Below are 26,725 nucleotides of genomic sequence, written 5' to 3'. Positions count from 1 at the left end.
TTCAGAGTGATTGGGCAGAGGGGTGAATTTTGGTGAATTTATGAGGTTTGTCTTCATAAGGTGAAGTGTGCTAAATCGATTACTTCCTCATATTATTCATAGTAACTGAGGTGTGAAAAAGTGAAAGTGGGGTCATGAGAGTTGTTTAATTGAAAAAAACTCATTTGCTATGATAGAATGAGAATTCACACCTCAGAAAAAACTTCTGAGGTGTGAATTCTCATTCTATCATAGCAAATGAGATTTTTTTCAATTAAACAACTCTCATGACCCCACTTTCACTTTTTCACACTTACTACGGTATGAATATAAGGAAGTAATCGATTTAGCACACCTCAACTTATGGAGACAAACCTCATAAATTCACCAAAATTCACCCCTCTGCCCAATCACTCTGAAATTGGGGATGGGTGGTAGCCTCCACCCATTAGGCACTATCTACCAGCCCACCCCACTCCTTTGGGGCAGATCCACTTACTGCCCCCAATCTGCCCCAAAGACACCCAAACTTCAAATATTCCCAAAAAACCAGCCCTCTGCCCAATCCCCCTGAAATTGGGGTGGTAGCCTCCACCCATTAGGCACTACCACCCCACCCCACTCCTTTGGGACAGATCCACTTTCTGCCCCCATACTGCCCCAAAGTCACTAAAACTTCAAAAATTCTAAAAAAAAATCAGCCCTTTGTGCAATCCCCCTGAAATTGGGGTGGTAGCCTCCACCCATTAGGCACTACCACCCCACCCCACTCCTTTGGGACAGATCCACTTTCTGCCCCCAAACTGCCCCAAAGTCACTAAAACTTCAAAAATTCTCAAAAAATCAGCCCTTTGTCCAATCCCCCTGAAATTGGGGTGGTAGCCTCCACCCATTAGGCACTACCACCCCACCCCACTCCTTTGGGACAGATCCACTTTCTGCCCCCAAACTGCCCCAAAGTCACTAAAACTTAAAAAAATCACCAAAAATCAACCATGAACCGAATCACCTGAATTTTCCGGGTCCGAAATTCGGGTGATTCGGCTCATGCCCGAAAAATATCGGGGGACATTGGGGGTGATTCGGTTCGGCCCCGAATCACCCGAAATTGTTCGTTTCGGGCACAGATCGTTCTGTGCCCGCAATTTTTTGCACATCCCTACGAAATACGTCCCCCTCCTCTATGCTAAGTCTAGAGCGAGACTAGAGGATAGGTCTAGAGGAGAACTTGTATCCCAATTCCTGGTGTGGTTGAGATGATTCAGCTTATATTTCACTGTTTGGTGGAATTGACTTGGGTCCACTAGCCATTAACTTTTCCAGCATGACAAAAGAAGCATGGCTGGATTCTCAAAAGGCACAGGTGAGTCGTTTAACACAAGGGAGAATGTGTGGGATAATCAGATGTAGTCTGTTTCCACACAGGAACATGTCAATGACAAAAGTGAAGGAGGGTTCAAGTGCTAGATAATCCTTTCCTTTCTATCTAAAAATACATTAACTTCTCTGCTTCCTGTGAATGCAATTGGGGAGCTACACTATCCTGATGGCTGCTATGCAGAGGGCTTCCCAGAGAAAAAGTCACAGTCCTTTGTCAAGACTGGCCACTCTTGAACTATTAATCTTCTGTTCTGGGATTGGTGATCACAAACAACAGTAAGTTGTATTGGAGTGGATGTATTTTAGAGCAGTGTTTCTCAACCACCGGTCTGTGGACCAGCACTGGTCTGCGAGGCATTGGGTACCGTGAGGCATCACTAATAAAAATCACACACCCCCAAAACAATTTTGGGCTGGCAGGGGCTACTGGAAGCTCTCCAGAGCTCATTTCCAGGCAGCCCTTGCTTCTGGATAATGTTCATTTCACTTCCTCAAAATGAACATTATCCAACAGCGAGGGCTGACTGGAAATGAGCTCCAGAGAGCTGCCCGAAATTGTTTTTTGGGTGGTGACTGGGGTTGGGGGTGAGGGGGGCGATCCCCTTACTAACTGCTGGTCTAGGAAACTGTGCATGAATAATGTACCGGTTCATGACTCCCGAAAATGCTGAGAAACACTGTTTTAGAGTTCTACAGAGAAAACCCAGTGGCTGTGAAGTACCAAGATGGTACTACTGAGCATCCTGGAATTCCTTGTTCATGTCAATTCTCCCAATGAAATCCATGGAATTTAAAGGTGCTTAACTTTGCGTGGTTTTATGCTATAGGCTTTTAAAAAATTTTCACAAGCTAGGCTTGCACGTGTGTTTACAAACAATAGCTTTGGAATTTCCATAGATAATAGAAGAAGCACTTTTTCTACTTGTGCAGTTTTATAATTGCACATAATACTATCCTAGAAGAGTTGCCTAAGCATTCAGTTAGTACAGAACATTTTGTCTATAATTCATGACTTGGCCTAGCTAAATGCTATTTAAATTCTAAATTCAAAGCAAAATGATTAATGATGCATGCCACTTTCCAAAATTATCTTCTAGTTTACAAAATGTTTTGTACCTGCATCGTATGTAGGTACTGTCTACCTTTAAGTGTTCACAATAGATCTGTGTGAACAAGATGTTCTTTTCATGTGACATTTTAGTTACATGTTTGGGTGTATTTCAGAAATGCTGGTATACACTCAAGCACTTTCTCATGAGTTAGGAGAACAAAATGTTCTCTTTCCTGGAATTCTTTTATGTAGTCCATTGTCTCCCACTGGTAACATCCTACTTTTAAATCTGATTTCCAGCCATCCTCCCATGCCATCAGCTAAGCTAAAGATCAGGGCATGTTATAGACAGGGGTTAACTTTAAAGAAGAAGAGCATCCCAGCATGTACACATCATATATACAGGAAGAACAGTTTCTGCAATTGTCACATGTGCTGATCAATCCTTTCCAGGCAGCAAGTTCATAATGCATGAAACAGCCTTTACAAATGCTTTAAACTGCATAAACTGACCTGTTGTGTGTGGCTCTTACATATCATATAAATTTAAAACCCCTATGTTCCTAAGCTCCAGAGTTCTAATATTGTATGAAATTATAATAGGCTGCTGCTACTGGAAAGAAAGAAAAAAGACCTATGAAAGTTAGGAAAACTCCCTGAGACGGGAGTAGAGGAAAAGTGATTTGTAGTTTTGTAAGCAAAATAAAAGAGTAAACATCAGTGTTGATGGTTGCTGTTGAAAGGCAGGGTATGGAGACTGAGGTGCTGGATAGTTCAGTAGCATAAGGATAAGGAGGCAGATCTGGATGAATTTCCAGAGGCAGCATAGATGAGGGACATTGTATACAGTGGGATGAGAAGTAGCGACGTGAAAGGAAGATGGGTGGAAAAAGCAGAGGCCTGACAGAGGGGTAGAGGCACTAAGCCAAGGGAAGGATGGACCAAGAAGAACACAGACCAGAGGGAGAGGAGCAGCTGTTTATTTTTGACAAAAAGGAACTGTACAGCCTGGATGTTCCCTGGAGGCTAGGGATGCTGAGAAGCCACAGCAGCAGGAGAGGGGGCTGCACCAGGCAGCCATCTTACATCGCTAAAGCTCCTGATGCAGCCTGTATAGTAATCACATACAGTTTTGAGGGGAATTGCAAGAACACGGCATGTTCATCTGTGGACAAAACTCTATTTTTGAGAATAATCAATTATATTCTGCTTCTTAGCAGGTGCTCTTTACTCTAAGGATTTCTTAAAAACTGCAAAGTGTTTCTCACCTGTTCATTTGCATTTATAAAGCAATTCTATAAAGGCCTAATGGCAAATCCACAACACACGCTCAAAGCTACTCTCTTCTGTGTGCACATTCCTGCTGCCTGGAACTCTGTTTCTAGGTTTGTCATAGACTATGTTCTAGTTAATTATTCCCTGTTGGGAACTTTCCAGCTTAGCTTCCCTACATTTAGTGAATAAGGATGAAGCAACTAGATACCAGTGATATGCAAGATAGCCCAGCATTCTCTCCTGCAAATGACGACTACAGAGCAAAGTAAGTCAATTTTCATACATTTAAGTAGCATGCATTGTTATGGTTGCAAAATAGTAGTAATAATAATGATAATAATAATGGGGAGCGCATAGAATCCGAAATGCAATGCACTTAAAAAAAATCAGGTGGCAACCGATGCCTCCCTCTTACCCACAGATGCGTTTTTAAATGTGGCAGGTCTTACTGCTTTGCTCAAGGGTCCAGGTTGGTTTGCCTATTTCAGGCAGCAATTACTGTAGACTCCCTCTTTTGACTCAGACAAAGTAGCTAAAATCCTCACTTTGTGAAGAGTAAGGAGAGAGCCTTGGGAGAAGGGGGGGATGGTGATAAGATACTGACAGGAACCTAACAGAACCTGGCACCAGGACAGAAAAATTTAATATGCAGGAGAAAGGGGAACAATTATTATAGCTATGGAGACGTTTAAGCTTTATCTACAAAGTACAGTCAAGTGCACTCCCACAAAATATATTTTTTCTAATAATTCACTTGTAAGTTTAACTTAGCAATAAAAGTGTGTGTGTTAAAGCACTAGTTTTAAGTCAATGATATCCCATTTTACCAGCCTTTGAGGAATATTTCTGTAAATGTTGAAGAACACACCTGTACCAGCTCCATCCAATCGTTCCAAATTCACTGAGAGATCTGTTGAGTCTCTTGAATCATTTCCCAGTTTCTTTATTTTTTTAAAAAAGGGAAAGAGATAAATAATTAACCATATGATCTTTCAAGACTTTCTTTGAGAAATGCAGATTAGAGATTTTGTTGAACTAAGTTTATGTCCCTTCCTATCCCAAGACAGAGGAAAATATTCTACAACCCAGTAGCATATCTCTCCATTTTCTTCACTCTGCTCATCTCACTTATGGGAAAGTGTTGAACACCTTTCCTTTGTATGCTTACAATCTTATAAAACTGAATGCAGTAATAGACATAAAATTATAGGAACTGAAATCTCATTTAAGAAGCTACGACTGTACAGAAAAAGAGCTGGAATGTTTCTCTAATGGCATATAAATCCCCCAGTCCTGTCTTAAATCCCTGTTGCTACTATGTCCTAACTCTCATCTTCATCTATTTCTCTGTGATGGAAAAGTTTTTGCTGACAGTAATCACAATCACAGCAGACCCTGTACCCTATTTTAGTACACCAAACATATAGGAACATCTTATCCTTCTATAGGATGTCTAGTCTAATTCTTTGCTCTGCTGTGGCCTGGAGCACTCTGGCTTGATATCCTCACAGTCTCCCCAGTTTTCACCCTAGGTATGACTATATTATTGGAGGATGCTCTGACTAGGTCAGAGCAACAAATCTGTCTTACAGAGATAGTATATATCAGGATGAAGGAAGATCAAAATGGAAGCAGTGTCTGATCAGACAGTGATATGGCACAGGTTTAAATGATAATATTTTGAGACCAACTTGGTGGGAATTAAAATATGCTCCATTTCCCAAAACAAACAAAATGTATACAGAGTAAGAATTCTTTTCACTGTAACATAAAAATTGTGAACATGGAAAAAAACCCACATAAGCAAATATTTATCATATCAGTTCAACTATTTAATCACACCTATTAAACAGAACTCCAAGACTGCATCTACTTGGCTAGCAGAAAAAAAGAGGAGAAAATCTGCTGTAGTATACTTAATACAACCAAGATGAATCTGATTACCTGTTCTATGCTTATTTCCAGGTAAGTGTAGAATGTATCACCAGCCTGACTTTTCCTTGCTGGAGAATTCTGTTTTAAAAACCCCTTTGATGTGCTAATTAATCTGTGCTACATGGCCCTATTTCCATTAGAAGTTATTTAATATTTAGTTATTCAAACACTAGATGGAGCAAGACCACCACTAAATGTTTGCCTGGAGAGAGATTACTAATCCTCATTCATTTATCTCACAGCATTCATGCTATCTCACACATCTGATTCAAAGCAAAGCAAAAACAAAAAAACAAAACATACACATTTGCCATCTTTTCATCTAGCATGCACCTGCTCATCATCTGCAACTGTAATAAGACTGTACTAGGTCATGCATCAAGTAGTAAATTCCTTATGGTTTTGTTTTTACATTGGCTAGATCTGAATTTAAACAGCCATCTGTATCTCAGAGCACAGACAATGTATTAATTTCTCATAATAAATATAATAAACAGGAACTGCAGGTCTTAAAAATATTGAGGATGGCAATTTTGGTCAATACCAAATGCCTGAGATAGCCACCATTTGCCATATTATTGTACGTAACATAACTGTAGGAATAATCAGCCTACAAGAAATTAATTGCTAGGAGTTAGGTATTAGTGTGAACTATCAAAATGAAATACATAATATTCCTCACCTTTTGTGCAGATGCAGCTCTCCGTTCCTGTTTGGCTTTCATTTCCGCTAGAAGTCCACTGCCCATCACTTGCACCCCATACCTACGACCCCCTTGAGGGCTGCCTTTGCTATCACTCTTCTCTGTTTTTGCAGCATCTTCTGTTAGAGCCTCTTCTAGAGACTCTGGTGTTTTTAAGTCCTCTGTTTTTTCAGCGCTGCCATTATGCTCAGCTGACTTAGTCTCCTTCTTTGTAGTGTCCACTGTGGGGCCTTTGACAATACCTTTAGGTGATGAGGGCTCCTCTGACACCAGTACAGTCTGAGGACGTTCAGATTTGGATCTAGATTTGATTAAATTGAGAAAGCCACTTTTCCGAGAATCTCTTTTTTTCTTTTCATCAGTTGCTTCACCAGGGTCACTGATGTCTGAGCTTTTTGCTGAGGACTTCCTAATAAGGCAAACATACATAAAATATTATGAATGGGTTTTTCTTGTTGTTAAAACGTTTGATTTAGAATTTCATATTGCCTCTTCAGAGAAAAGCATTTGTCCAGTATGGTTTCTGAATAGTAATTTCTGTCTCAACTGCCGTACACACTTACTGAAAGTAAGCTACTTACCTAGCCTCTCATGTCTCATATGTTCAGGCCTACCCTGAGACGAAAGTAGCTGATCAGCTAAACATTCTCTTTAGTTCTGTTATTGCATTGAGTTAAGGGTGAAGTTCCATCTTGCTAGTTTAGACTGAATGCATAATCCATTGAAAGTAAGTAGTTTTACCTTCTAAGTAAATATGCTTATGAGCATGGTATAAATTCATCAATGTGTCAATAGATTGGGAAACAAGTTTCATTCCCAGATAACATGTCACAGAGAAGCAAAGTCTCACTGCTCGCTATTTATTTATTTATTTATTTATTTGGTTGGTTGGTTGGTTGGTTGGTTGGTTTATATACCGCCCTTCCAAAATGGCTCAGGGTGGTTTACAACAGGATAAAAACAATTAAAACCAGTTAACAATTAAAACCAAAACTATAAAAACAGAATAAAACCAATTAAACATTCAAACAGCTAAAAATCCTGGAAAACCAGGCAACCCTTTAAAACAATTTAAAACAGTTTACAGTAATTGAAAAACCCTGTAAGGCCAGGCCAAACAGATAGGTTTTAAGGGCTTTCCTGAAAGACAGTAATGAACTCAAATTACTAATTTCTGCTGGGAGTGCATTCCACAGCTCAGGAGCAGCTACAGAGAAGGCCCACCTCTGAGTCACCACCAGAACCTCTTCAGATGACCTTAATTTGCAGTGGGGATCATGCAGAAGAAGGTGCTCTCTAAGATAACTTGGACCTAAGCTATTCAGGGCTTTAAAGGCATTAACCAGCACTTTGTATTTTGCCAGGAAACATATTGGCAGCCAGTGTAACTGTTTCAAGACAGGCATAAAATGGTCTCTCCTGGTTACCCTAGAGACCAATCTGGCTGCCACATTTTGAACTAACTGAAGTTTCTGAACTACGTACAAAGGCAGCCCCATGTAGAGCGCATTGCAATAGTCAAGCCAGGAGGTTACCAGCTGATGCACCACTGTTTTGAGGTTATCCTCTTCGAGGAATGGGCGCAGCTGTCGAATCAGCCGAAGCTGACAGAAAGCACTCCTGGCCATGACCTTCACCTGAGATACCAGGGTGAGGCCTGGGACCAGAAGTACTCCCAAGCTGTGCACCTGCTTTTTCTGGGGGAGTGTAAGCCCATCCAGCACAGGAAGATCTAACTCACCCCTCAGATTCTGAGCCCCCACAATGAGGACCTCTGTCTTGCTTGGATTCAGCTTCAATTTGTTCTCCCTCATCTAGCCCATTACTGCCTGTAGGCAGGCATTTAGAGAATGAGTGCCATTTCCTGAAGATGGAAAGGAGAAGTAGATTTGGGTGTCATCAGTATACCGATATCACCCAGCACCAAATCTCCTGATGACCTCATCCAGCGGTTTCATGTAGATATTGAAAAGGATTGGTGACAGAATGGAGCCCTGAGGGACTCCAAACAACAACTCCCATTTTGAGGAGCAACTGTCACCAAGCTCCACCATCTGGAATCTACCCAAGAGATAGGATTAGAACCACGGCAAAGCAGTGCCCCTATCCTCAACTTCCCCAGGCGATCCAGAAGGATACCATGGCTGATGGTATCGAACACCACCGATAGCTGGAGATCCAGAAGAACCAGCAGACACACACTCCCTCTGTCTGTTCTCCGGTAAAGGTCATGTATCAGGCCAACCAAGGCTGTTTCAATTCCATAGCCAGCTCTAAAGCCAGTTTGAAATGGGTCTAGATAATCAGTTTCCTCCAAAACTGCCTGGAGCTGGTCGGCCACCACCCTCTCAATCACCTTGCCCAACCAAGGGAGATTGGCCTGTAACTATCCATCACTAAGGGGTCTAGGGAAGGCTTCTTAAGGAGTGGACTAACCATTGCCTCCTTCAGACAAGGAGGCACCCTACCCTCCCTCAGCGATGCATTTATGATATTAACTAGGTCACCTCTAATGATCTTGCTGCTAGATAGAAACAGCCAAGTCAGGCAAGGATCCATAGAACAGGTGGTAGGCCACACCACCCCAAGCAGCTTGTTCACATCCTCAGGAGTCACAGATTGAAACTGATCGAATCTAATAATGCAAGAGGGATCACTGGACACCTCCTCCATAGACCTTGCAAAATAGTGGAGTCCAAGTTGGCCTGAATATAGGAGATCTTGTTCACAAAGAACCCATTAAAAGCATCACAGCAGAACGGCCACTCTTCTCTTCTCTTCTCTTCTCCTCATGAGCTAAACAGCTGGGCCACTACTATTTAGCCTGACTGGTAGGGGTGGGGAGGTCTGGGTAAAATATGTGGAACTTTACACATGCAAAACAAACTTTTACAACTGACCAGAATGACTGATCTGCTCAATTAAATGTTCCCCTAAACATACTCCTACCAACCACCACAGTAGAATTTGAGTTGCCATGCCTTTACAACTAAAAACAACAATTTAAAATTTTTTAAAGACAAGACATTGCTGTTACTAACATACAGACAGACACAGACACACACATGAACATTTGAAAACACAGCATAAAAGCCACTGCATCAGTGAAGCCATACTGTCTTTTCAGGATGTCTCAAGGTATTTTACAGCTAGTCAGCAAGTAGATTTGACCATATAAATAAGCTATGCAAATATCTTACAAATATTGTGAGCAGTTTTTCAGAATACCTTTTTGCAAAGTATTTGCTGTGTAGCACAAAGCTTCTCATATGTCCCTTCCCATAAGCTAGCAACTTAACAGGCTCTTTTCACTTAACCTTATCACTTACTTTCTAAAAAAAATGCACATGCTATTTTCTCAACATCTTTCTCTTCTCCTCTCTTTTTCTTTTTAAATAAGTGAATGTCAAACACACAAAGTATCCTTTTAGGTAACCACAAATTAGCTAAAATTGTGTTGATATTGTGTTTGTTAATTCACAATGAAGGAATGGGAATATTTTAGTATTCAGCTCTATTACACATTTACGCAACACTATTTTTAAGCTGTGATACTTGCTCTGAGAAATTGTATGCATTTCCTATGATATAACCCCTTAGTAATACCAATGAGAAAGAAATACAGCATTTATGTATCAACCAGGAAATTAAACCTTATTGCAAAGTGATTATAGCATCCATTTGTTCTTCTAGCTGTTGATGTTTTTCATTATCATATTCCATTTTCTCCTCTATCCTACGAACATAGGAAGCTGTTTAACACAGTTAGACCACTGGTCCATCTAGCTCAGTACTGTCTATGCTGACTGGCAGCGGCTTTTCAAAGTGGGACTTCTGCATGAAAAGCAGATGCACTACCACTGAGCTACGGCACCTCTCTGTCTTCAACTTCATTTCCTCACACCATTGTTTAATCTGACCAGCTATGGTAGTCCATGTGATTTTGTCTAGCAAGACCTGCAGTGCCAATAAAATCATGCAAACTATCACAGCAGAGAACTTCAGGTTGCTTACCTGTAACTGGGGTTCTTCGGGTGGTCATCTGTCTAGTCACACAGATGGGCTTCGCACTTGCATGAAGAGATGTTCAGAATCTCACAAGCTTTCTTTCTCTCCAAATCAGTCCTGAGACTTCTCCCCTCTATCCCCTGGTCACATGTTGCTCACCCTCCTCCTCAGTTCTAGAGTCTGCCGCTATAGAGCTCTGCAGCAGGGAAGGATGCGCTGATATATGACTGGACAGATGCCCACCAGAAGAACCCCAGCTACAGGTAAGCAACCTGAAGTTCTTCTGAGTGGTCTCTGTCCATCACACAGATGGGCGCATTGCAAGCTCTTACCAGCATTGGAGGAGGGCAACAGAGCTCAAGACCAGGATTAAATCAAGGCCTCTCAATATATTACTGGAACAAAGCCCGCAGGACCTATCTGGGAGCATCATTACGAGTGCGGACATCCAGTGTGTAGTGTCTTATGAAAGACGTGGGTGATGCCCAGGTTGCAATCTGGCATATAGAGTCTAAAGGCCTATTACACTTGGATTCCCCTGCTCTGTTATCTTCCATATGGTCAAGAGCTGTGAAGGTGGCCATCACCCTAGTAGAATGGGCTTTAACATTTGTAGGAGGGTTTTATTCCTGCCACCTGGTATACCAACTTTATAGTTTGTTCTATCCAGGCTGAGATGGACTGAGCTGATGCTCTTTTACCTTTATGAGGAGCACCATACATTACAAAAAGAGCAGGAGATAGTCTAAAAGGTGCTGTACACTGAATGTAAAAGGCCAGTGTTCTTCTAACATTGAGCGTGTGCCATCTACAGAGGTTGGGTTCAGAGAGAACACTGGTTGCGAGATGAATTGAGACCTGTGGAAACCAGAAACCACTTTAGGTAAAAAAGGCATGTCTGGTCCAAGCATAACCTTCTCCTTCTGGGAAATCAGGTAAGGCGAGTCTGACCTTAAAGCTCTTAATTCCCCCAACCTATGAGCAGAGGTAATGGCTACTAAGAAGATGGTCTTCAGAGTTAGTAAACGAAGACTGCAGGTCGCCAATGGTTCGAATGGTCTACCTGTGAGAACTGCCTGGACCCTTGGGAGGTCCCAAGATGGTGCCAACAACGGCGTATCTGGGTGTAAATACACTAAGCCCTTTAAAAATTGTTTGACCTCGGCCCATACGAAAAAAGACAGTGCAGGCAGTGGAGAAGCACAAAAGGCCTTGAAAACCACCAACAGTTCTAAGTAGTTTATGTGGTGCCCCACTTCCTCTCTGGACCAATGTCCGTTCAAAAGAAGGCCTCGAAAGTGGGCGCATCAGCCTTCCTGAGAGGCATCCATGGTGAGGCGCACCTGCAGGCTTGCCCCATGGAATGGAGTGGACTGGCGGAGGTTTGTGCTGATTATCCACCCAACAAGGGCAAGGCGAACTGCGTGTTGTGGCAGCACTAATATGTTGGAATTGTGGTGTCTGGTTGGATGGAAAATGTCCAGGAACCATCGCTGTAATGGTCTCATATGTAGTCTGGCAGATGGCAAAACGGCAACGGTGGAAGCCAACAGGCCCAATATCCATTGAACCTGATGTGGTGGATGTAGTGCTGACTTGTGTAGGTATTGAGCAAGATCTCTTATCTGCTCCACACAATCTTCTCACTGCTGCCTTGGCTGAGTCGAAGATGATGCCTAAGGATTTTATCTTGTGCATAGGAACTAGCTGGTATTTTTTGAAGTTGGTATTCAGTTCTTCCACAAGGAGATAGTCTCTTGAAGGTCCCTTCGAAGAGACTCTAGGGACTCTGCTGTCAGCAGCCAATCGTCCAAAATATGGAAAAATCTGTACACCCCTCTCCTGCTAATGCCCTACGACCATCGCCAGGGGTGGAGCTACCATTGTGCAAAAGGGTTTAAAGAACTTGGGCCGCCAATGTGAAGGGCCGTTGAAGCCCACAGAGGGGTGTGGTTTGGGATCTGTAAGAGGCCAGAGTGAACTCTCCCCACTCACACTCCAGTGAGCCCTGAACCAGCTCTGCCATGTCATTTCAGGCAGCATTTGCTGCCTGGAAGCCTCTATTTCACTTTCTCTTCCTCTATCAAGGGAGAGAAAGGGAAATAGCTGCTCCCCCCACACCGCCTGGGCTCCAGAGAGCCTGAGCCTGCTCTGCCCTTTCATTTCAGGCAACAAATGCTACCTGAAATGAAAGAGCAGAACTGGCTCTGGGCTCGCTGGAGCCCAGGTGGGGAGTTCCCTTGGGACTCTTATGTAGCTTGAGCCAAGCACCGTGCGCGTGATGTCACACACACGGGATGTTGCTTGAGAGGCGGGACCGGACCCAGGCCCCCATTCGGCTGCCTCCACGCCTGACCATTGCCATATACTTTATGAATACCCTTAGGGCAGAGGAGAAGCCGAAGGACATGGTTTTGAACTGGAATGTGTCTGCACCAATCTGAAAGCATAGGTATTTCCTGTGCTGAAGATGAATGGATATATGGTAGTACGCATCCTCTAAATCTATGGAGATGAACCACATCCCCTCTGAAAGGAGGGCCTTGATGTCCAAAATTCTTAGCATCCTGAAGCATTTGTAGGTCTTGTATACAAAAGAATTTAGGAATCTGAGATCTAAGATGGGACGTAGACCTCCGCCTTTCTTTGGAATGGCCCCTTCTTGAGTAATGCTCCTATAACCAACTGCAGAGAGACATCTGGATGAGTGATTCTTCTCTCTTCTGGTGGATATAAATTCTATTACGTACCCAAGATGTACGATAGTGAGAACCCTACTGTCTGTGGTGATGTGCTCCCACATGTCCAGATATGGTCTCAGACACGTTCCAATCCAGGGGCAGTCAGGTTCTCTTGTGGAAGGTGGAGGACTTGGGCTTACACTGAGAAGACTTGACACTGGAGAAAGGTTTCTTCTTGTATTGTAATGAGACTGTCAAAAGGACTGGTCGTTTGTTGAAGTTGTAGATTGTTGGGATGAACAGGACTTCTGGGACCGAAAAGACCAATTGAACCTGGAAATTGTTGAAGAAGAAAGATTCATAGATTTTACCATATTTCTTAATTTTTTGAACCATTGTTTCGTTTGTCTGAGACTCCCCAAAGGTTTGAGCCATCAAATGGTAAGTCCTCTATACGGGTTCTGGCTTCAGGTGTCAGACCTGAAGAGCGTAGATATGCATGACGGCAGAGTGATGGAACTCACAAGGACCCTGACAGCACAGGCTGTAGAGCATCAAGATGTGTCAGTTGCTGTTTACTCAGTTTAAAGCAGGGTTGCTCAACTTTGGCCCTCCTGCAGATGCTGGCCTACAACTCCCATAATCCCTGGCTATTGGCCACTGTGGCTGGGAATTATGGGAGTTGTAGTCCAAAAACAGCTGGGGGGGCCAAAGTTGAGCAAGCCTGGTTTAAAGGCTTCACATTGGAGAGACTCCTTCTCAGCTGCAGGTAATAATTCCAGGTGTTGCATAAGCTTCTCCCACAACATGTGGTTGTACCGAGACATGTATGCCTGGTAGTTAGCAATTTTTATCTGCAGTGTGGAACTTGAATATAAATATCTGCCTAGGGAGTCTAATTTTTGGCCCTCCTTGTCCATAGGTGGATAACATCTTGTTTCTGGATTTCAATTGGGCTGCCTCCACAACGATTGAGTTTGAAATAGGATGTTTTTGCAAGAATGTGCAGTCCTCTGTTTGTACCCTATAGAAATGTTCTACCTTATAGGAAGTAGGTGAGACAAATGAAGGTGTCTCTCAGAGTCCATGTGTGATGTCTAACACGGCTTGGTTCAATAGTGCCACCATTTGCTGTGACTCTCCTTCAATCAAATCAAACATTGGGTTAGAAGATAATTTTGTTTCTTCCTTCAGGTACAATCCCAGGGACGCAGCCATCTTAGTCACTTGGACGGAGAATGACTTCAGATCCACTGAAGGTGATGGATGCTTAGGGTTCCCAAGCAAGTCTGCATGTGTAGATGTAGCAACCTCTTCCTGTGAAGAGGACTTCTCTGGGTCTCCCTCTTCTGAACTTGATTCCAAGTATGAGGACTCCAATATCTTGGCTGGTGGAATTGGCGTAATGGTTTTAATAGGCGCTACTGGCGGGTTGGCAAGTGGGACCCCGATCCCCCCCCCCCACAGTTGTGAGGGAACTGCCATTTTTGGAAGGGGGGGTATATAAACTGAATGAATGAATGAATAAATAAAATAAAAAGTAATCGGCACCAAAGGGGATTCAGGCTGTGGTGCAGCGGAGCTGCATCCCTTGTCAATGGATCTCTATTATGCTCTGTGTTGTACCGATGCACGGGAACATGACGTTAGTGGTATCGATATTGCTAACAGGCAGATGATGGGGAGCTCAGTTGGGAGAGGTGGGACTGGGCAGGATACACAAATTGTGGTGATCTGGACCTGTACTGGTACGTACTGTCACGTACCCACCAACTGCCTTCATAACCATAGTAAAAGTCAGTCCTATGACGAACCGGTGCATACTTACGATTGTCTTCCATGTAATTGCCACCCCATACTCAAAATCGTAATTGTAATCCCTCATGGGATGATAGGGAGATTGTGGAGAACTCCTAGACCTTTCTCGATCCTGACGGATGAGTTGTCTGATTGCCAGGACTCTTCCTCCAAGTCTGCCACCATCCCCAGCGGGTATGGATAGTATGATCTTGGAATGGAGGCAGCTCAGTCCGGCTAAAGTGTGGGGTAATGAAACACCTCCAAGTCTTTGATTGGAGTGGTTTGCCCCTGAACGGAGCACAGTGTAATGGGAGGCTCAGGCCCAGGCTCCGCGGATTATTGGGCGTGGCTTGCTTCACCTCCATTCCTGGCGCTGAGGGTGCACAGTGCTTTGACTTCCTGGCCTACTTAGAAGGCTGCGCAGCTGTAGCCCATGCACATGGGCATCAACCACAGGATCAGGATTTTTCAGTGCCTGTTTCTTCCTTTTTGGTGTTTTGGGGGGCACATCCAGCTGTTTGTTCTTCTTTGTCTTTCACTGCTTCAGCGGCACAGATTAATCCTGTTGCCTGGAATTGGGGTGCCCGGTTTTGGGGGTGCTGACTATCGCCCAAGGGTGGCAAGCCTGGTCCTGAAACTACTGGCCCCTGAATGGACTGAGAAGGTAACACCATGGGGGCAGCTGGCAGCAAGTTGAAGGAGGCAGAGGGAGTTGGGGCAGAGTCCCAGGCCCTCCTTGCGGGATGGAACCCCCTGCATTGAGACCAGAAGAAGTTATGGCTGATTGCTCCATGGTAGCCAAAGCTGACAGGGCACGTTCCCACAGAGAGAGAAATAGCCTCGAAGCCCTGTCCCTTCTTGCTTGATGTGTGGATTTCTGGCAATGGAAGCAGGCAGAAATTAAATGGGATTCCCCCAAACAGAGAAGGCAAAGATGATGCCCGTCAGTGGAGGGAATAGTAGCTCGGCAGCCTGAGCAATGTTTAAACGTTACTTTGCAGGCCATACAATTTCGGTGGGAAAATAGCCCACCCCCACACTGGGGTAGGGTAAACTCAAGATAAAATAAAACGTAAAACTGAAAGACTGAATACTAAGGAATATGAAAAGAGAATGTGAGTAAAATAAAAATGATTGCACTTGATCTCTTATAGAGAAAACTAGCAAGGTTCTCTCAGAGATTATTCCTTGGCGGATGAAAAAGAACTGAGGAGGAGGGTGCACAGCACGTGACCAAGGGGTAGAGGGGAGGAGCCTCAGGACTGATTTGGAGAGAAAGAGAGCTTGTGAGGTTCCGAACATCTCTTCACACAAGCGCGAAGCCCATCTGTGTAATGGACAGAGACCATTCAAAAGAAGAACAGTTTAAAAAGTACTGGAAAAATACTTGTTCAAAAAGTATTGAAAATGACCAAAAATAGGAGCCTTTTTAAAAAAATGCTCCTGAAAAAAATGAACACACAAAACAAGCACTGCATATCAACTGCTTATAATCCTCTGTTCTAATAAGTGACCTGGCTGCTCTTATGGTACCAGTTAATTTTTAGTGGATGAGGGCAGGGAAAGAGAGGACTTGTGGTCTCTCCTCACCCTCACATAAACTCGACAAAACAACTTTAGTAGGCATAATAAATACAGGCATGAAAAGAAACAGATAAAAGGCAATAAGAGCAGACACAAAAACACAGTTAAACAACTCTTGGTTTAGATGACACAAAGAGGTGGTATTTAAATTAACTAGGACATTTGATGTCACAGGGCTGAGTCAAAGTGGAGGAGGGAGCCTGTGGGCTCAGGGGACCTTAGGCTGCATTCAAAAACAAACCATTGTGTTACATTCACTTCTAAAATAAAAGTATTCATTCTAACTGCAACCTGTTACATTTGTTCTGGTGACAGCAGGGTATGTTTTCTTGATTCAATTTGTGTTAAAAGAAAAAACAACACATACATCAAAAATATACCTGCAGTCTCTATGAAGAATGAAGAAATGCAATTTCTTCTCTAATGAAGAAATGCAATTAAGCTTCTGCTACTGTAATTTGAGAATTTAAAAACCCTTACTTTGAATCCATTCTTGTCACTTTTTTGGTGAAAAATTCATCGACACCTTCATCTACTCTTCCCATAAGACCATTCTGTTCCCCATCTTGAGGCACTGCAGTACTCACCTATTAAAAAAAAAAATCAAAGACAATGCCTTCCTTATTCTAGAAGATTTAAGGTTAATTACTGATGGCTGAGAAATTGCCTATTGGTTTTAAAAAGAGCAGTTTCCTAATGGATGGTCTACTTGAGGCCTGAACAACATAATGCCCGGGGGCCAGATCTGGTCCACGGGGCCTTTTTTGCTGGCCCACAGGTAGGAATATCCTGCTGACCACCAACAGCAGCTGAATCAGGTTGGCTGCTTAAGAGCAGATATTCCCCAGGGCTGGAGCCCACTGACATCATACCTCTTTCGCCCGACTCCGACCCTCTGCCTCCTCACATTCATTAATATGTTTATTTAATTTATTTTAGTGTAATAATTAATGTGCTGAAAATTGAACTCGGCCCCTGCACACCAAGACATGGTTGGTCTTGTGAGGCATTTGAGTTGTGCCCTCCTGGTACTCTAACAGATGATAAATAGGCAAACAATAAAACAAGCCTGAGTTTGCCTACCAGGGCATGACCTTAAATCTCATTTATTGTTCAAATACATATAAAGCACAAAGCCTTCAGCAACATTTTTACTCACAGAGGCTTGTGTGGGCTGCTGTTTTTTATTCCTTTTAGGCCGTAGTTTTGTAAAGTGCTCAAGTTTTTTCCCTTCCTCAGAAGGCAGCTCTGAAATGAACCCAGATGTCCGTTTGTCCAACCTGCCAGAAGGGAATGGGGGATCTTCTATGTGGATAGGAACTTCTTCCAGTGCTTTGTCCAAGTCAAACTCCATCTCTAAGGAAAATGTTTAAAGATGCTATTAGATTTGAAATCCCATCCCTTGTCAGTTGTGTTAACACAGGCATAATTCCATCAAGGCCTCTCTCAGTGAACTCCATAAATGCATGTCTTGGTAAATCAGTAAATGTCTCAGAAGAGGCATTTGTAAGCAAAGAAAGTTAGCTGTTTGGTCTAACTATGCTTTGGCTTTCAGGTCTGAACCTTAGGCTTACATGGCTACTCCTGTACTTCCTGGTTGTGGCAAACTACATTTTGCCACGGCATCAAAAAAAAAACAAAAAAACCATCAAATTATATTTTGCTTTCAAACTGGAACTAGAAACCATGTTTTAACAAGGAAGGTGAAGATTAAATAAGAGCCCATGGGGGTTGTGAGGCACACATGAGCCTGACAATGAGACCAAGACACCAAACTACATGTATTCACATGCTTTCATAGTGTCTCTAAACACAGGACTGTATTTCTCAAGATCTAAAAGTATTTCGAATAATCTAAATATCTAAATGTATTACCTACAGAGAGACAGGTTCCTACATAGCTACTACTACTACCACGACAAATATTTATATACCACTCTTCAACCAAAGTTCTCAAAGCGGTTTACATAGAAAAATAAATAATACATAATTAAATAATATGGCCCCTTGTCTCCAAAGGGCTCACAATCTAAACAGAAACATAAGGCGGATATCAGCAACAGCCACTAGAGGGATGTTGTGCTGGGGTTGGATAGGGCCAGTTGCTCTCTCCCTGCTAAATTTAAGATAATCATCACTTTAAAAATGTGTCTCTCTGCTCAGTTAGCAGGGGTAAGAGTGAGCCTCTTTATAATGCCTTACAGTAAAGATCAACATGCCAACAATGAGTATAGGCCAGGGCTGCTCAACTTCAGCCCTCCAGCTGATTTTGGACTACAGCTCCCATAATTCCCAGCCACAGCAGTCAATTGCCAGGGATTATGGGAGTTGCAGGGCAATATCTACAGAAGGGCCAAAGTTGAGCAGCCCTGGTATAGACCAAATCAACTATTTTAAGTATATCCTTTGTAGGGATGTGCACAAAACCGGTTTGCCCGGTTCGGTTTGAATTTGAACTGGCTTCGAACTGGGGTGGGCAGGTTCGGTTTTGGTTTTGCTTGAACCCCCCTTTGGTTCAGTTCGAACCTGAACCGGTTCTAAAAGGTTCTACATAGGGTATAATGGGGACTCAAACCGGCCCATTATACCCTATGTAGAACACCTAGGGGCACAAAAGTGGGGTGGGTGGTAGGCCCCCAGGGTACCTACCACCCACCAATCCCCAAAGCAATCGGAGACTCCTGCGATTATTGGTGAATTTTAAAAGTTTTTTCAATTTTTTTATTCCTCCCATAGGGAATAATGGGGATTTGAGGATGCCCCATCCCGCCTTTTGGGGGGTGCCAGGGCACCCCACAGTGGGTCTGAGGGCACAGCAAGTATGGCCTCAACTCCTACCACCCACCCCACTTTTGTGCCCCTTGGTGCTCTACATAGGGTATAATGGGCCAGTTCGAGTCCCCATTATACCCTATGAGAAAAATAATTTAAATTTTTTCCAAAAAATCATTAAAAATTGTAGGAGTCTCCAATTGCTTTGGGTGGTAGTTGGCACCCATGGGTGCCTACCACCCAACCCAGTTTTGAAGGCTCGAACCAGTTCGAATAGAACCAGGCTCTGTTTGGTTCTAATTCGGACCAGTATTGCCAATTCATTGCCCTGTTTGGTTTGAGTTCGAACCTTTGAACTGAACCAGTTCGAATTCGAACCTGTTTGCACATCCCTAATACTGCAATTGTTTAAGAGAGACAGATAGCAACATATATTTTATATGCAGGAAATATATAAACATATGTTTATCTATAGTTTCCTGATTATACTTAGCAGGAAAAAACAATCTGAATGAGCATGGTATTCCTTCAAAAGCACAGTATTCCTTCAAAATTCCTTCAGACACAACTATTAAGCAAAATTTGTTTACTGAACCTGAGCAACAGTAGTAATCCAGAAATTTCAAGCACAAGAGCTTCTTTCATACGAATATAAACTTACGAAAGTAGATTTATTAAATCATAGGAAAACAAAACACTAAAGCAAAAACAAACAAAAAACCAAATACAAAAACAAAACCACTCACCAAAAGCTCTGGATACTGGCCTCAGCATTCTACTGTGGATACTCTTCCTTTTAGACTTAGGAGTCATCTACAGATTTAAAAAAGAAACAGAATTTAATGGCTCCTACTCACTCATCAAAGTTAGAGGGAAGTTAGCTGTACAACGGCAGCTATTAACCCTAAATAAGACTGGCGTGTATTCCTCTTCATACTACAGAGTCAACACAGCTGTTAATATGAAGCTAACTTGCATTCTATTTTGGAGTATTAATCAAATGAACTGTTAATTATACTCTCTCTTCAGAAATATTTATTCATAATGACAACTGTATTCGAAAGGATCCAAAGTTTGATGTAGAATAAGTTGGCAACATCAGCTTGTTTAATTTTTAAAAGCATGGTTGAAAGCTCAACATTAAATATAAAAATAGAAGTATAATCCTATATATTGTTTATTAGGCCATGACCTAGAAGCAAGTTTATTAGGTCAGGGACCTAGATCAAGCTAAAGAAAAACACAACTCTTTTGAACTCAAGCCAAAGAAAGCAAGTCAGCTGCTTGAATGCTCCCTCTGGAGCAAAGAGCAAATGATACAACCAGCCCCTCCTGTCCCCACCCAGTCACACAAAAAAGAGCAAAAGGAGGGGCAGAGTCTGACAGGCATGTTGGAATTCCACAATGTGATAGAACACAACATGGGGGGGGGGCAACATAAGCCCTCCCAACACTGTCGCAGTCACTTTGGCAAATGTCCTATCAGAATCAAACATGTTGGGCTATGCTCAGACCTATTATTTATAGTCAAAAGTACCTTTGAGTAGTGCTTTCTATTTTCAGACATCATCCCTGATACATTTCAGTTGGACAACTCAAGTGATTTAAAGAGGGAACACACTAACACAGATTTCCCACTACAAACTGAATAAATAACAAAAAGTACTGAAATGCCTTGTGATAATGGTAAACCTTGAACATGAAACTCTGCACACTGCCTGGCAAACCATTATAAGAGGCTACAGCTTTAACTCCCCTACAAGTTTACTATCTACTGCTTTGCTTAAAGCTCCAGGTTTTGGAATTCAAACTTCTAGGGGAGTTTCATGAGGATCTCTCATTTTCAGACAAATGATAGAACCTTCATAGGTGTGAAGCAAAGCTTGAATATACAGATTAAGACACCAGATTAATCAATGAGCCCACAAGTTTATCCTAATTTTTTTCCTTTTTAAAAATTGCATTTAATAGCTATGGGTTCTCCTCTTGCATATACAAATCTGCCCTCCAGTTGGGTTAATCTTAAAAACAGCTCAAAAACAGCCCCAGGAGATGACCTTCTGCTTGCATAATCTTTTCATGTAGCACCATGCGGAAGGACCTCAGTGTTTGTTAGAGACTTTACAGCTGTCAACATCACCAGGAGAATGCCAAGGAAATGGAACCCCCAAATGACCAAAAAGATCCATGCTCCTACTGCCAATCAGTTTATTAAGCACTGCCAGTAAGTCTTATAAAAATTATTTTAACTAAATATTAGGCATAGGCGAAAGAACTACAGGTTACTCACCTGTAATGTTGGTTCTTCTAGTGGTCATCTGTACTTCTACACAAATGGGCTATGCGCCTGCGCAGAGACCACATCGGAATCTAACAAGCTCTATTTCTCCTGCTTTGGGCGGTAATCCCACCTCCTGCCGCTATATACAGCTGCACCACTCCTCATCCCCTCAGTCACAGAGTCAAGCTTCAGCGACCCAAGTGGGGAGGACGGGAGGGCGTGCAGAAGTACAGATGACCACTAGAAGAACCAACGTTACAGGTGAGTAACTTGTAGTTCTTCAACGTGGTCTCTGTCTTCTACACAAATGGGCACATAACAAGCAAGCACCCAAGGAGGAGGAAAAACAGATGCAATAGGTATGCAACCAGGAATATCTTTACGTATTCCAGGACAAACATACTAACTGAAAATGGACTGCAGGACACCCCTGCCAAATACAGCATCATTACATGCTCTAACATCATGAGCATAATACTGCATAAATGAATGGTGTGAAGCCCAAGTAGCTGCCTGACAAATAGCGTCCAACAGGACAGCTCGATCAAAGGCCACAGAGACCGCAACAGACCTAACAGCATGAGCCTTTACAGTAGAAGGCAACTGCTTATGTGCCAACTGGTAACACAACTCAATAGTGGAAACTATCCACCTGGACATGGACTGGGCCAACACCTGAAGTCTAATTCAAGGCCCATCATACAGGATAAACAAGGAGGGACACTTCCTCCATTCAGCAGATCTCTGCACGTAAAAGGACAGAGCCCTACGCACATCGAAATGGTGTAACTGCCTCTCTGCATCTGATGAAGGATTTGGAATAACACAGGTAGAGTGAGTGGGGATGAACAGTGAAACATGGACACCACTTTAGGAAGGAACCTGACATCCGTCCTGAGTACAACCTTGTCCTTATGGAACTGCAGGTACAGTTGATCAGCCCGCAGGGCCCACAACTCACTAACCCTCCTGGCAGAGATAACTGCCACCAAAAAGGCAACCTTCCAAATCAATAGACGAGGGTCAATAGAAGCCAGAGGCTCAAAGGGTGGCCTGAGAAGCCCAGCCAGAACTACAGACAGATCCCATCCCAGGCCGGGGCCATAACAGGGTCATCTGGATACAAGTGTGTCAGACCCTTTAGAAAACTTTTAACTACCAGTTCTTTGAACCAAGAGGCCCGGTCCGAGAGAGAATGTGCCACAATGGCAGACAAATATACCTTAATGGAAGCGAGCTTCAACCCAGACTCTTTAAGAGAAAGAAGATAGTTACAAATGTCTTGTATGGACGGATTATCCACATCAAACCTGTGCAGGTCAGCAAAGGACCTGAATCGTGTCCACTTGTGGTCATAGAACCTCTGTGTGGATGGCTTCCTAGCCGCCACCAACACCTCTTGTAATCTAAAGGGGAAGTCAGGAGGACCTGCCATGCAGTCAAGTGGAGGGACCGAACGTCTGGGTGTAACGCTTGTCCCTGTTCCTGTGACAACAGGTCTGTCTGAACAGGGAGATTCCTCCAGTCCAGTGCCATGCTCATCAGAGCGGGAAACCAGGGCCTCCTAGGCCACCATAGGGCGATCAGGATAGCCCTGGCCTGATCCATTCTCAATTTGTTCAGGACCTTGGGAATGAGAGGGAATGGGGGAAACATATACTGCCTTGGTCGGCCTAATGGATGATCTCCAATTGGCAATTGACAGAGGAAGTGTGACTCTGTTGGTCCTCTTGGATCTCTTGGCGGCTTTCGATACTATCGACCATAGTATCCTTCTGGAACGTCTGAGGGGGTTGGGGGTGGGAGGCACTGTTTTACAGTGGTTCCGCTCCTACCTCTCGGACAGATTCCGTCGATTGGAGATTGTTGCTCTTCAAAATCTGAGCTTAAGTATGGTGTTCCTCAAGGCTCCATACTCTCTCCAATGCTTTTTAACATCTACATGAAACTGCTGGGAAAGATCATCAGGGGATTTGGAGCTGGGTGTTACCAGTATGCTGATGACACCCAGATCTACTTCTCCATGTCAACTTCTTCAGGAGTTGGCATATCCTCTCTAAATGCCTGCCTGGAAGCAGTAATGGGCTGGATGAGGGAGAATAAACTGAAGCTGCATCCAGATAAGACGGAGGTATTTATTGTGCAGGGTCGGAACTCTAGAGACGATATTGATCTGCCTGTTCTAGATGGGGTCACACTTCCCCAAAAGGAACAGGTTCGTAGTCTGGGAGTACTTCTGGATCAACGTCTCTCCTTGGTTTCTCAGGTTGAGGCGGTGGCCAGGGGTGCTTTCTATCAGCTCCGGCTGATACGCCAGCTGCGCCTGTTTCTCGAGATCAATGACCTCAAAACAGTGGTACATTTGTTGGCAACCTCCAGACTGGACTTCTGTAATGCGCTCTACGTGGGGCTGCCTTTGTACATAGTCCGGAAACTTCAGTTGGTTCAGAATGCGGCAGCCAGGTTGGTCTCTGGGTCATCTCGGAGAGACCACATTACTCCTTTGTTGATGGAGTTACACTGGCTGCCAATAGGTTTCCGGGCAAAATACAAAGTGCTAGTTATAACTTATAAAGCCCTAAACGGCTTAGGCCCTGGGTATTTAAGAGAACGTCTTCTTCGCTATGAGTCCCACCGGCCATTGAGGTCACTTGAGGAGGTCCATCTCCAGTTGCCACCAACTTGTTTGGTGGCTACACAGAGACGGGCCTTCTCGGCTGCTGCCCCGAGATTGTGGAATGCGCTCCCTGCTGAGATACAATCCTCCCCATCTCTGGCAATTTTCAGAAAACACCTGAAAACACATCTCTTCAACCAGGCTTTCTCAGCTTTTTAAAACTTGTTTTTAAATTGTTCTGATTATTTAATTGTTGTTTTATGATATTTTTAATTGTTAATCATTGTTTTATGCTTTATAATTTTTGTTTTAATTATTAACAGATTTTAATGGTGTTTTAATGTAAACCTTGAGCCTTTTGGAGGACGGTATAAAAGTTTTAATAATAAATAAATAAATATACAGGAGCAAGCCCGTCCAGGACCGAACGAAAGCATCCTCCACAGACTCTTCACCCAATCTCCCCTGGAGCAATACAAGGGGCACTGAGTATTGCCCTGCAAGGCAAACATGTCCAGAGCTGGAACTCCCCAGTCTGCAAAGATGTCCCTCAAAACATCCCAATGCTGCATCCACTCGTGGGAGACCACGGTCAGTCTGCTCAGAGCGTCGGCCTGAACATTCATGACACCTTGAATATGCGCCGTCTGTGGCGACACCCCGTTGTCCAGGAACCAATACCACAGGTCCAGAGCCAGCGACAGATGGCCCTCAAGGAGGTACCACCCTGGCAGTTCAGATAGGCTTTCGCGGTTATATTGTCGGTCTGAATCAAAATTGACCTTCCTTGCAACAGGGGCAGAAACCCTTTGAGCGCATTGAAAATTGCCAACAGCTCCAAATAATTGATGTGATGGCTCCTTTCTTCTGGAGACCAGTGCCCACTCAGACGAAGGCTGTCCAGGTGGGCTCCTGAACCAAGCTCTGACGCATCCGTTGTAACTACTTGGGAGTGAGGGGGCACCTGGAAAGAGGCATCAACGCTTAGGTGCCAGACACTCATCCACCACCGAGCTATCACCCTCACCCAAGGAGGGGGCGAATGCTGGAGATGACTTGGATCTTGAAGAGGATCAAACATGTCCAAAAACCACCTCTGAATGACTTGTATCCGAAGACGTGTGTGAGACAGAACATAAATGCTGGATGCCACGTGGCCCAACACTTTATGAATACGCGAGGCAAGGTGGTGAGGCTAAATGGCAACGCCTTGAATTGATAGGTGATTCCCCTATCTGAAACTTAAGGAAGTGCTAATGTTGAGGCGTTATGGACACATGATAATACGCATCCTTTAGCTTTAACGAGACCATCCACAGGTCCCTGTGGAGGACGGCCATGATGTTCGGTACCGATAGCATTCAGAATCGCTTGTAAATTAGATGCTGGTTCAGAGCCCTTAAGTCTAAGATAGGGCGCTGACCCCCGTCTGATTTTGGAACCAGGAAATATCGGGAATAGAACCCCAGGCTGCCAGGATTCGACATGGCCTCTATCGCATCCTTCTCTAGAAGAGGGGTGACCTCCTGATCCAATTCTGGTGTGCGAGGGGTCACCACAGTTCCGGATATCAGATGCAGTCCTTGAAATTCTAGGGCATAGCCCATGTGTACCACTGTCAGGACCCACTGATCCGTGGTTACCTTGTCCCAACTCACTGCGAAGGGACTCAGGCGAGTCCCAAAGTGCCCCAAGTCATTGTTTCTTAGGCAGGACACTTGCACGAGGCTTCTGGAAAGTCTGCTTACCGGGCTGACTGCCCAATTTGAATTTGGTGGAGAACTTGTTGGCTCAAAAGGACCATTCCGAGGACAGATGACAGTACACCTGGGACTTCTGAGCCTGATGAGGCGACTATGTGGGAGCCTTCTGTGGCTTAGGCGACTGAGAACTGTACGACATGGAACGTGCTGTGTTCCGTAATTTTTGCACCTTCTGAAGCATATCATCTGTCTGCTCCGAGAACAGGTTTGAGCCCTCAAAGGGCAAGTCCTCCACTGTGGCACGGACCTCAAAATGCAGGCCTGAAGACTGAAGCCAAGCGTGACGTCTCAGTGCCACAGATGTGGCCATGACCTTAGCTGCACACTCCACTGAGTGACAGGCAGAGTAAAGTTCCTGTTTGGACACTTGAACAGCCTCCCGAAGAAAAGACTTTGCAGCGTCCCATTTGTCCTGGGGAAGAAAATCCAAGAAGGGACCCACTTTCTCCCACAATAAGTGGTTATATCGGGCATTGTAGGCCTGATAATTGGCCACTCTGGAGTGTAAGGCTGCAGCAGAATAAAGTCTTCTCACAAAGGAGTCAAGCTTCTTGCCTTCTTTATCACCCGGGGCGGATTGACTATGACCCCAATATTGCTGCAGAGAGGCCTCCACCATAATAGAGTTGGAGATCGGATGACTCTTCAAAAAGGCCATGTCCTCCTGAAACTGCACCCTGTAGAAGTTTTCAAGCCGCCGATTGGGTTGGGAAAGGGTATTAGGTTTTCCCCAATGTGTTTTCTCCACTTTCAATAGTGCAGGGTTAAAACGGCAGAGTCAATTAGGCTAAACAGAGGGTCCAATTCACCCTCTTGTGGGTTACCCAAGTTCACTCCCAATGCGGAAGCCATACAAGTCACATAGGCTGTATAGAGTTTCAGGTCCTCTGAAGGGG

At 43.8% G+C, this 26,725-nt stretch overlaps 1 protein-coding gene across 5 annotated transcripts in view; it reads right to left on the bottom strand.

The window, feature by feature from the left end:
• CARMIL1 (capping protein regulator and myosin 1 linker 1) overlaps positions 1–26,725 on the bottom strand; it is a 255,934-nt gene that overhangs the window by 17,651 nt on the left and 211,558 nt on the right. For all 5 annotated transcript variants that reach the window (XM_053245618.1, XM_053245615.1, XM_053245616.1 and 2 more), the window contains 5 exons: positions 19,915–19,981; positions 17,556–17,752; positions 16,877–16,983; positions 6,303–6,732; positions 4,554–4,626 (listed from right to left, as the gene is read on the bottom strand). In XM_053245618.1, coding sequence (XP_053101593.1) covers positions 4,554–4,626; positions 6,303–6,732; positions 16,877–16,983; positions 17,556–17,752; positions 19,915–19,981 — 874 coding nt within the window. The remainder of the gene's footprint in view (positions 1–4,553; positions 4,627–6,302; positions 6,733–16,876; positions 16,984–17,555; positions 17,753–19,914; positions 19,982–26,725) is intronic.

Source organism: Hemicordylus capensis, chromosome 4 (genome assembly GCF_027244095.1).
Source record: "Hemicordylus capensis ecotype Gifberg chromosome 4, rHemCap1.1.pri, whole genome shotgun sequence".
Taxonomy (NCBI): domain Eukaryota; kingdom Metazoa; phylum Chordata; class Lepidosauria; order Squamata; family Cordylidae; genus Hemicordylus; species Hemicordylus capensis.
Note: the sequence above shows the minus strand (reverse complement) of the source record. Positions and strands in the feature narration are given on the sequence as shown.